At 41.2% G+C, this 12,793-nt stretch overlaps 1 protein-coding gene across 1 annotated transcript; it reads left to right on the top strand.

Moving 5' to 3' along the window:
* Positions 1-8,269: 8,269 nt before the first annotated feature.
* LOC308102617 (uncharacterized protein) lies at positions 8,270-12,320 on the top strand (the record flags this gene model as incomplete). The annotated part of the gene is made up of 3 exons (XM_080452418.1): positions 8,270-8,400; positions 10,776-10,926; positions 12,204-12,320. The coding sequence occupies 3 exons, from the start codon at positions 8,270-8,272 to the stop codon at positions 12,318-12,320; spliced, it is 399 nt and encodes a 132-aa protein (XP_080308544.1).
* Between the last annotated feature and the right edge of the window lie 473 nt (positions 12,321-12,793).

Below are 12,793 nucleotides of genomic sequence, written 5' to 3'. Positions count from 1 at the left end.
CGATCTCAGTATGGTCAACTAGAGAGTGTAGAAATAGAGTAACGACACGCTTGATCCCGCCGCAAACGGGCTCCTGGGGTATAGTTCCAAACATTGGGACTGCCTGCCTCATTGAGATAGACGGAGCACTTCCGCATTCCATTCTTACAATGGGAGTCGACGCTAGTGTCAGAGCTCTCTTTATGGCACTGGGTTAACGGTAGTTCACCAACAGTGTTGCTTAAGTTTCTGTTTCCTTATCGTAAGCAACGATGGGCTTGGGGTTCTGTTATGGTCCCCAGTTTAGCGTGTATTTGTTCAAAGTAGTTCACTTTATCTCAAGATTGGGTTTCTAGACCTAGTTGCTTGCTTCTCTCTCAAAAGATGATATCACCGATCTATCGTTCACAGAGGATCGGATGCGCGCTGATATGGCTGGTAAGTGCTACTGCCATGGTAGATAGAGAGAGAGGGCATGGCGTCACTTTGTGAGTCGCTTTGCTTGTTCTGGCTCTAATGTTCAGATTAATATCTTTATGTAGGCTACTGGTTAAAACACGGATATGCTCAGTTGGCTGCATCTTGCTTAATTTATAGTTATTGTATTCATGGATAGTTCAGTGGCTTTAGACGGTACTCTTATTCTGAAGAGCTCGTCCACCGGATGTTGTTTGAGGCTTATAGTTGATGACCGAACACTTCTCTACCCATGCGAAGGAGAGAGGGGAAGCTAACTTGTGAGTACATTACATTACAGTCATTTAGCAGACGCTTTTATCCAAAGCGACTTACAATAAGTGTATTCAACATAGGTAGGGAACGAAAACAACTAATCACCAGAAGTCTTTAGTGCATTTTCTGCAAAAACAAGCAACCAAGAGTATACCTAGCGCTAAGGTAAAAGTGCAATATATCAGCTACCTATTTCCTTAAACAGATGAGACAAAATAGCTAAGTCAAATGAGCATGAGCTAAAACAATTAAGTGTATCGACTAAACAAGATCCAATAAACAATACAACAATAGAAAACAAGCGTTCGTACAACTAGTTAACAACAAGTAGGTCAGGCAGAGAGGAAGGGTAGTGTTTCCTGAAGAGGTGGGTTTTCAACCTGCGGCGAAATATGGGTAGTGTTCAAGAAGTAGTTGCACTGCAGTTTAAATGTTAATGCTGCTAGAATTCATTGAAATTAGTTATCTCTCGTGTAGCTATGTCTGGCATCTATTTGCAGAGTAGGAAAACTCACTGTTCATGTTGATGCTAAAGTTGCAGCACTAAATTGCTGCCATCATCTCAATGTTAATGTTAGTGCTGAGTTGCTGTACTAAATTGTACTAGATTGCTGCCATCAACACAATGGTCTCCATTATGCTAAAGCTCCTCACTGCATGCTTCTACTGTTCAGATAATGCTAGTCGTTCTTCAACTGCTACTAACTGGCTGCTGATCATGATTAGGCTAAAACTGCTGACATTGTTTCTGCAGTCAATGCATGCTACTCATACTAGTGCCATCATGATGATCATGCTAATTATGTTGACTGCATTCCTAGGCTACTGCATTAATGCTACTCATTCTGCAATTGCTGGCAAAATGTCTGCTAATCATGATTATGCTAATGATGTGGACTACATTGCTACCACTGCTATAATCGACTAATGCTGCTAGTACTAAAATTGCTGCAAACGTGCCGATCATGAACATGCTAAGTTACTACTAGTGCTATGGCCACTACCTCATTAATACTGCATTCATCTACCTCACATTTAGCAATTGAAAGCAATATCACGCAAAGTCATTTATCAGCATTCATTGATATTCTGCTTTGTGCTTCTTTTTCCATGTCCGGCTTAATGCATGGTGATGGGATGCCTAATGCCGATGGGGATGAGTGCTGTTTACCTTGGATACTGGGGAAGTCAGGTTTGCAGGCCTCGTGTCTTCAACAGTGACAGTGTCAGTGTCAAATCATGTAGCAGTTCAATTGCTCTAATATGTGGTGGAGGTAAAGTAGGCCATTTCATATTACGATGAAATAATCAAATGAACTTGCAGTGCAGATTAGACATTATTGGTTGCATTCTACCGTTGTTATGCTCTTGTATTGCTAAATTACACTTGTTAAGGATCAGGATGAGCTAAAGGGATTCTCATTTTGCTGCATACACTTGGATAAGAGATGGTAGAGACGTTGTAGCACAGGCTAACACGGTACGTTTGCTTCTTGTAGAAGCTTTAGATTGTCGTAGCACAGCATGTTTGCTTATGTGGAAGCTTTAGATTGTTTGTAGCACAGGCTAGCTCATCATGTTTGCTTCTATGTGGAAGATTAGATTGTTGTAGCACAGGCTAGCACAGCATGTTTTGCCTATGTGGAGGCGAATTGTTTAGCAGAAGCTATCACAGCATGTGTTGCTTCTTATGTGGATAGCTCTGGATTGTTTGTAGCATAGGCTAGCACAGCATGTTTTGCTTCCCACGTGGGAGCTCGGATTGTTCGTAGCACAAGCTAATTCAGTTGTTTTGCTTCTTATGTGGAAGCTTGGATGGTCGGTAGCACAAGCTAAACACAGCATGTTTTACTTCCCATGCGTAAAGCTATCAAATTGATTGTAGCACAAGCTAACTCAGCATGGCTTGCTTATGGGGATAGCTCTGGATTGTGGTAGCACAAGCTATCATGGCATGCTTGCTTCCATGTGGAAGGTATATGGTACAGTATATAGAAAAGTTGGTTGCCAAGTGATGTTGTCATGTTATGAGCAACAAGCTTACAGAAGTAAAGTTATTGCAACAGGATAGATGGTGGGGCTTTAGTAGAGTCAAGATATCAGTCATTTGTCAATGTTGGCTGGTGCGCACCAATCCGCGAAATATCTCGCAGGACGGATAAAGAGGGACTCCGATCCTGGCTGCTCCTGTTATCAATAGTTACACTATGTTGATGGGCTCTTTGCTTTTCTCATGCTTATCAAAAGCTGGGTGACTGGAAGTCTTTGTCCCCGTATAAAAGGCGCTGCTTTATCCGCCAGATTGGGATGCTCACGGCATATTTGGCACCACATCACGGTGTGTTCATCACTGGTGACGAGTGTTGCAGCGCAACCAGCAGCTTGCGGTGTGCAACTGACTGTGTCCGGATTTGAGGCCACACTCACGCATTGGCGTGCAGCATGCGTCCCCACACATCCACAGTGAAGCACGCACTTTTCACTGTGGATGTGTGAGTGGCTTCAGGAAGTAAATTCCTGTCCCAGCGGTCTATAACGGCGTCATCTCGTCCAGGGTGGCTTACCATGGTAATTGCAAGAATAGTTCTGCTTCTGGTTCTAGATTCCAGGTTGAACTACCTACGCTCTTGGCGGCTCTGTGAGCTCTCAAGGCAGCGTGAGAGAGCTGCTCGAGATGTGGGCTTCTCAGTGTTCTCAGCACTATGCTGCATCATCTACTGTGCGGGCCAGCACAAGGCTCTCAAGGCAGCGTTGAGAGAGCTGCTTGAGATGTGGGCTTCTCAATGTCTTCTCGGCACCTATGCTGCATCATCTACTGAGCTGCCTAGCCTCACTGCTAAACTCTGCTAAATCAATTCTGCCAACCCTCTGGCGTCTGGCTCTGTTGGGCCGATTCAGACTTGCAACAGATGGCATTTCGTGCTAAATCTATTAGGCTATGGATGGAGAGGGATATCGGCGTTAGTTAATATTATTCACATGTCTAATAATCTGCGTCAAGCTCTGCAAGCTATAATTTAAGCTTGTATACCATATTCTTTCTGCATCAACCGCTATGATGCTAATTGCTAACATGCTGCCACATGGCGCTTAACCCATTTAGACCAAGGCCGATTTAAAAAATCGCCTTCTAAATCCTGACTAAGTTCTGGAAACTTCAAATAGTTAAAAAAAAATATATATATATATATATATATATAAAATGCATGTTGCTATACGGTAAATGGCAACATGAACCCAAAATGGGTTAAATTGGTCATAGGATGGCCGGGCTAATCCAGAATTGCAATAACATTGTGTTTGTCTCTCCATCTGTAGATCTAAACTTGAACTGGTTCACTGCAAAGCTGCGAGAGATCTGCTCAAGCTGCGGGCTTTCTCCATCCTCCGTATTGGTGTAGCTACACCTGCAGCGCTGCTTGTCTTCTGCTTCTCTTCTGCTTCTCTAAATCTATGGGGCGATGGTCCTCAGGAGCTTACGTAGATATTGGTTAATAAGGATGACATTCTGCAGGCAAAAAGCTCATGAGTATGAGTGCTCTCGCTGTTCTATCGCTAATTCAATAAATGCTGCTTGAGCATTATTGACGCTTTAATTACAACTCGGGTGGATTGCTGGGGATTTAGTTTCGTGGTGATGTCATGGTGCTAAAAAATGTTGGTTTATTTATAGCGCTAAAAAATGTTGGGCTTTCCTTGGAAGCGCAAAAAAATGTTGGGCTTTCTATGGCAGCGTTAAAAAATGTTGGGTTTCTATGGCAGCGTTAAAAAAATGTGGGTTTCTATGGCAGCGTTAAAAAATGTTGGGTTTCTATGGCAGCGTTAAAAAATATTTGGGTTTTCTATGGCAGCGTTAAAAAATGTTGGGTTTTCTATGGCAGCGTTAAAAAATGTTGGGTTTCTATGGCAGCGTTAAAAAAGATTTGGGTTTTCTATGGCAGCGTTAAAAAAATTTGGGTTTTCTATGGCAGCGTTAAAAAATGTTGGGTTTTTCTATGGCTATGCAGTCAGGTTAATCATATCAAGCTCAGTCTATTAGTAATTGCTGCTTCAGGGATCGTTGGGTACTGATTCAGATTTTAAGTAAAGATAGCACGTCTTTACACACATAGTCAGTACACTTTATTTATTATGGATGATAAACAATAGTTATTCATCATAGGATGACCTCATTTATATATATATATATGTATATATATATATAGCAGATTTCTTTGAAAAAGAAATAAATATAGAATGTCCTTTTCGAATCCTACTCGTGGTGCGGCACAGCAGTGGACACCGTAGTGTTAGGATACCGTCTAGGACTCCTGGGTTCAGGAATCAACAGGTACCTGGATTCATCAGGCTTGTTGAACACATGGATGCATGCTCGGGACATTTCATCATGCTTAGCTGAACACAAAGTTCATGGAGCTCCACCATTCTCACAGATGGTTGGTCCGGCGTCAGGCTCTGTGTTCCCAAGCGGTTTTGGGGGTTCTTGCTGTTTTGGGGGTCTTTATTCATTCCCTGTAAATGCTATTTGGCATGTAACATTTATTAAAATGTTATTCTTACAGGGAGTGAATGGATTCAGAGGCCTGACGCCAAACTATGCTTCCTTATGCTTTCTATATCCATGCTCAAGCTTGCTCAATAAATATATATTCTAATCCAATCCAAGAGTTGTCTGACTGAAATGAGGCGCAGTTTACGGAGCTAGTTCAGGCCAGGCAACTCAAGGGATTGGGCTAACCGATCAGGTGACTAAGTCACATGCACTCTTCTCCTGGTCGGTGGGTTATAAGTAATGCTCTGCCTACCTGTTCAGTCTGGTTGCGCTCTTCTGCTGCTCTGACGTGCGACGCTGCTGCTGCTCTCCTGCCGAGATCCTGCCGGATCTGCTGCCCTTGCTTGCCTACGTATGCTGCTGACCATGAATAGTCTCATCCCACCGCCTCCCCGGCATCCACCTGTAGGTTCTGTTTCTAGATCCCCGTGGGGGTCTTTATTCATTCCCTGTAAATGCTATTTGGCATGTAACATTTATTAAAATGTTATTCTTACAGGGAGTGAATGGATTCAGAGGCCTGACGCCAAACTATGCTTCCTTATGCTTTCTATATCCATGCTCAAGCTTGCTCAATAAATATATATTCTAATCCAATCCAAGAGTTGTCTGACTGAAATAGATTTAATTCTCTGAAGAAAAAGAAAGGATTTAAAAAAAGAATGTTGATCACATGACTATAGAGAGCATGTGTACCGATTGGAAAAAAAATATTTAGGAGCGGTCAGCACTGCTGGCTGAACAGGCCGATGTGAAAACATTGGGCAACTGGTTCTGCTCTTAATCTGGCCTCCAGTTTCACGTTGATCGGGCCAACGGTGCCAGAGATTAGCTGTTCACAGACAGACGGACACGGACACACGCAAATACACACACACACAAGGACACACGGACGGACAGGGGCAAAAGCATTGTCTCGGCCACGCCTTCAGCCTGGGGAGACATTAATAATAAACAACTAGGTATGCAGACTGTAACATGAATACTTACTTTAATCATGTATTCTGTAGTAATAATTTAAGCACAAGATATGCAGGCTGTAAAACGAAGCAGTGATTGTTCCTGTATTGATCACAGTAGTTATGGGTACAATACATTTTCTGATATCATTTATGTAATGATAAAGCACACATAGAGGACCTGTAGAGGAGAAACCTTTATTAAACGAGACGAACACAAACATTATCAATACCCCCCCCCCCCCCCTCCCCAGGTGTATAAACATGGTTTGTTGAGTTTACAAAACACCTAAAGACACACAACTATGTAGAAGTAATGAAAATCGAATCAAAGTGATGATGTCAACTGACTCTGGCATCTACCAAATATGTACTATGATCATTTAACAATCCAAAAAACACAAATGTCAACACACAGTTAACAGCTACACAAACCCAGCAGCTTGTCAGCACTTTACTGCACCGTTATTGCATGCATATCAATGAAAACAATAATTGTTGCATACAAATAATGAATATTCCTTTTATTAAATCATGACAAATGTGGACAGACACTGATGCTCATATTTGTCTACGTATAACCTATGAGCTGGAGGGAATGGAAGATAATAACAGAAAAACATTTGAAATTCCATCATGTTGAATTGAAAATAAGTCCATACACAAGATAAAACAATAATCCAAACACAAGAAACTAATAATGTTTATTTTATCAAATCAGGGTGATTATGTGATTAAGTGACATCCTACACCTCCCACCCAACACTCCCTGCTGACAGGTGCCGAAAAAAACACAACGACATCTATAGCACTGGTACCTGAAAGAATACGCCCAGCAGGGCAAACTCGAAGAGACAACACAAGAAAAAAATCTGATTGGTTAAAAAAAAAAAAAGCGCTATTTTAAGACCTGCACAAAATGGAAGCAGCGCGTCCAGCCTGAATGAGAGACAATGCAATGACGACAGTGAAATAAATACAATATGGATATGTGAAAAAAAATAAAAAATGAAATACATTTCTGAATCAGGCAAGTGCAGCAGGGCTAGCAGAAAAGGCTTTGCTGGCTCTGACGGTTCGCCACTGCTGGAGACTGACGTGCATGTGACTGGGAAACCACGGAGCGTTCTCAATGGGTTTCATGAGTAGTTCAGGAGGAGTTTGTTTTACCGCAACAGACTTTACTCTGTTTAACTATTTTCTACCATTCCTTTTTGTTCCTGTGTGCGTCATTGACCAGCAGTAAGTTGTGCTTCATGTCTAGTTATGTGTTGTTATTGCCGATTTTACACTACTTTCTGTAACTCTGTGTCATTGTTTGATGTGCCGATCTACCTCAGTTGACTGATGCAATTTAGGTTGTTTTCTATGTTGACTCATGTTGCTTGTATTTTAATTTACCAACCTAAATTACCTTTAAGCATAGCATACCTGTGTTTTGTGTTGTTTGGACTAAAAGGGAGTGTGTAATGTATACTTATTTTAGCTCCATGTTCACCGATGCTCTGCGTTTTAGTTCATCACTAATTGCCAACACCTGCAGTGGTCTTCTCGCTGTTGCTTGATGTAACGTAGCCAATGTATAGTATATCCCTTTATGTTATTGCCAGATCTGTATGTGTCTGATAGTAGACTTGGTTTATTGTCTGTATTGCCACCCTATATTTTTCAAATTGGCCTTATGGTGGTACTATAACGGGCTGATACACGTTTTTACCTATAACTGGACCGATCAGCGTGAAAGTTTGCATGCAAACTCCCTAGAGACCAAGGAAAAACTGACTTTTTCACATCAGCCTTTTATAGCGCCACCAGGAGGCCAATTTTTGCAAAACACATTTCATGATATTACTCCTACAGATTTTGTCCAAACATCATGCAGATCGGTACACATTATCTCTATAGATCAGCATGGATCTGTCAAATTTTTCATAATCCATCCTGATTGGATAGGATTGCCATATCAAGTTTGCAGGAGTCGCTTGTTTTAAACAAATTGATTGTCTCCATTTGGTGTGTCTTGTTTTCTTGATTCTTGCAGGTCACAATGGCCATGTTAAAGGGAGAAACCATGACACTTGTCACTGTGGGGGAAGTCAAGACCGTCAAGTGGAAACAAGGCTCCCTGTTGGGAGTCGGTGGTGACATGACCCAGGCCTACCATGAGTGTACATACATGTGAGTGGCAGTGGTGTAAAGTAACCAAGTACATGGGGTGGCAGTGGCTCAGGGGTAGAGTGGCCGGGTAGAGTGAACTGGAAACCAGTTTGATCCCGGGCTGGGGTGCTCCCCCAAAGTTAGTGTCGAAGTGTCCTTTAGCAAGACGCTGAACCCCTAATTGCTCCCGATGAGCAGGTTGGTACCTTGCATGGTTTCCTCCGCCATCGGTGTATGAATGTGTGTGTGAATGGGTGAATGGCACAATCAATGTAAAGCGCTTTGGATAAAAGCGCTATATAAATGCACCATTTACCATTTTACATGTACTCCAGTACTGTACTTAAGTACAATTTTGACAGATTTGTACTTTACTTGAGTATTAACAATTTTCAATACATTTACTTCTACTCCACAAAATTTCAGAGGCAAATATTGTACTTTTACTCCACAACAATTATTTGAAAACTTACTAGTTACTTTGCAGATTTTGATTATTACAAAACATACATTAACCACTTCAGCCCTTTTACATTATATATTGCGGCCATTTGAAAATAGCAGATCTACAAGCTCACAATGAGATTTTTATACATTTGAAAACTTGAAATGGGACATTCTGCATAATGAGTACTTTTTTGGGTACTTTAAGTACATTTTTATGCCAATACTTTTGGACTTTTATTCAAGTACATTTTGAATTCCGGACTTTTACTTGTAACAGAGTATTTCTATATTGCAGTATTAATACTTTAAAATTATTATCTTGCCTTTACTCTATCCCCTCTTTCTGTCATTAGAAAGTGTCCTCTAACCTATTTGTATCACTTGCACTTGGGGCCTTCCTGTGGTTTCCTGTGGTTTCCTGTTTTCTACTGCCTTTACAGTAAGGCAGTTAGGCCATTACTGGCTTTATTCACTTGTACTTGGGGCCTTCCTGTGGTTTCCTGTTTTCTACTGCCATACGGTAAGGCAGTTAGGCCATGACTGGCTTTATTCACTTGCACTTGGTGGTTTCCTGTGGTTTCCTGTTTTCTACTGCCATACGGTAAGGCAGTTAGGCCATTACTGGCTACTTCCCTATACTTGCCGGGAAATGCTCACAGCTTCTCTCTGCAGTAACCAGATTTACTCTCTACTGAAAAGGTCAAGGTTAGACACTTTAATTCTGCATATGGTTTTTACTTGTGAAATATTAACATACTAATAAACCCAAACTATTATTGTCATTCAATTAATAACACCATAAATTCACCAATCATTTATAAAGCAAAACCCAGTCAAATAAATCCAGGCAAATAAACTAAATAAGCAGGTAAGCATAAGCTTGTTCTCAACTCCTTCTCTGAACCTCAGTAACCTCTGCTCATCCACACCCAATCTTCTGTCAGTCCACATTGTTGTCTTCCCCGTTTCCAACTCTTCTTCGCTTACATCCATTAAGGTGTGAAAGTCGAGGGGTGATGAAGGGGAATAAGGTGGTGACCTGGGGTCCAGAGAGGGCGAAATTGGCTAAAAATTGGCTCGTTTCCTCTCTTTCTTCGTCATCAGGGTTGATGGTGGGCTCAGCGTAGTGTGATGTTGGGGTGGTGGGGGAGTGGGATATTTCCTCCTGATGAGTATCCCCTATAGGTCTTGTATTTCTATGTATTGTTACCTGGTATAGCTCTCTTGGTTCTATGTTTGTTTGCTCCAGCAGTATCTAATTTGTAATCACCCCTCATGTGTATTTCAGTCTTGTGCCCCGGTCAGTCCTTGTTGAGTGGTTGTCTTGTGTCACCTGTTTTAGATGTTTTTGTTCACCTGTCTTCTGTATTAACGGCTCTGCTGTTGCGTCACAGTGTATTTACGTAGGTGGTGTGCTTCTTTTCTTTACTGGCTGTACACCAGTGTCCAGCCACGGCAGCCAGCCTCATCCTTCTCTCTCTGACCTTGCCTGTGACCGTGACTGTGACGCTTGTGTCCCTTGTATGTCCATTTATGGACACAGGCAGACAGGGGTATAACGGGTATTCTGACAACGGGTACAGCGGCTATTGCATAACAGGGGCATGACTTACAAAAAAACTGAGCTACAACCCCACCCATGTATCACTGTAAATGCAGCACACTTCCTGAATAATGGATAAATGGTTAGCTGGATATATGTCCTGTTAAAGTTAGTGCAGTACCTAGCTAATAGAGTAGATGTGTTCATCCATGGCAGTCAGGGACGCAGGAGGGGGGTGGGCGGGGGATTGAAGATACTCAGTTCCATCAGTACCACTTTTTGGGATGAAGAAAAAAGAAATAACCTCCGACTTTTTCAAAATTACTCCATACATCTTTGCAGAATTTCCTCAGTAGAATCTGTAATACGTTGTACATGTATAATAACTACCTCTTTTCTACTACAGAATGCAAAGAGGCTATCAAATGCCGGTCTACATCCAGGTCGGCTTCAAAACACCGCCGCAGAGCCTTGAGGTTGATCACACTTTTCAGTTCGGAATGCAGAACGGAGTCATCTTCCTGGTCCTCCACAACATGTCCCAGACTCCCTACCAGGTACCCAGATATTCTACAACCACACCTTAGAATTGTCTGTTTTAGCAATTATTTCAAAAAGCTCACCATGGAGAAAAGCCCCAATTTCGATACCTAGAGTTCTGAAAGGCTTGCAGTAGAAGTCAACTTTGTCATATTTCCTAAAACTCTAAATTGTATAATTTAAAAAGAATTTTCACAATTATCAATTAATTGTCACAATTATCAATTAATTGTCACAATTATCTCAATTTGCTCACTATAAAGAGGCTCATCACTGTCAAACAGTAAACTGATCTTACATTCTGTGAATATAATATAATGGATACATTTTTTTTAAATTAATTTGTCCGCTTGCTGAAACTGACACCACTTAGCTTTGAGCAACAGTGGTGAGTGCAACACAAGGCATGTCATATTTACATAGCCTACAGTCAAGTTTATTTACATACAGTACCAGTTTAACAAAAATAATGACGTTCTGTCCTTCAGGTACTTCTTGTATTTTAAAGTAAGACAGGAGACATTTTGGCTCTATATCCCTTCATCAGCATAATCTGATTGTTTATGCTGATGAAGACTTTGAGGCTAAACACCCAGCAAGTTTTTCGTAAAGTTGTACTCACATTCTTTCTAGTGTTGCATATTCAAAGATCTTGATCTGGAGTAGAATAGATGCACTTTCAGCCTGTTTTAAGTTTTTAATACAATTTCTACTTCTTCTTTTGGTGTGAAAACCATGTTAAAACGATGTTAAAATGATTTAATATAAAAACGTTTTTTTTTTACATACTTTCTCTGGAGGACTGGAGGACTTATATTGACAATAAAATGTGTTTAGCTACAGTGGCCTTAGCACTTTCATTTACAATTTATTAAAGTGTAGTAATATTTTGAATGTTTCGATTGGGCTTTGAGAGTGGTCGCTGTCCATATATAGTGCAAACAATTTATTAACGGTCGGTATGGCCAACATTAAGCGTTCACCAAATTTTATTTATTGTCAGATGTGCAACGTAACCTTGTGTACAGGTTTATGTGTAGGGCATCTGAGTCAGTAAATGACATCATCGCCGTCATAACGGACCCTGCACGCAGTTCTGTCAGGTTCTCCTCTAGACTGTGGAACCATTGGCGCACATGATTGTATGTGAGAAACTGAACAATATGCTATTTGCATTTTATTTTTATTTTCCTTTCTGCTATCTTATTGTGTTGTGTTTTTAATTGTGATGGGTTTGAAATAAAGATTGAATTGAATTGATCCTATAATCTTTATCCACCTGATGTATTTTCAGCATCGTTTCATGATGAACCCCAAGCAGCAGTGGTTGAGTTTTGCCAATGAATATTTGAAGAGCTGCAAACTTGACCTTTCCTGGATCGCTGGAGATTACCTTCGCGACTTTGTGTGAAATCTGGTTGGGAAACCAACTTCAGGGGAGGTACCATCAAAGCTGCCGTTTTTTATTTCAATGTGCTGCACTGTAATTGTATTGTATTTTTTTCTGCTTTATTATCCCTGCCAGGGCGGAACGGCTAAAGGAAAAGGGATTACATTTTGGTCCTGTGAGTTTGCCCGTCTGTTAACAGCTAATCTCGGTCTACGCTGGACCGGTCGTGAAACTTTACACGCACACTCCCATTAGATTGCCACCAAATGTTGTAATGTTTTTATCTCTACCGCAACTACTCCAGCTCTCTACCACTCCCCTGATGATCAGCTAAATTATTTTAACAGTGTCTGTCAGACCATGCGTGACACAGTAGCGGACAAATTCTACCAACAAAACGTCACCCTGGTTGAATGACCACACTCGTGTCCTGAGGAGAGAACTCAGGAAAACAGAGCGCAAATGGAAATCTTCCAATCTCATCGTATTCCATG

This window comes from Gymnoscopelus braueri (genome assembly GCF_963280865.1).
Source record: "Gymnoscopelus braueri genome assembly, chromosome: 16".
NCBI lineage: Eukaryota > Metazoa > Chordata > Actinopteri > Myctophiformes > Myctophidae > Gymnoscopelus > Gymnoscopelus braueri.
This window is presented reverse-complemented; position numbering and strand designations above follow the sequence as displayed.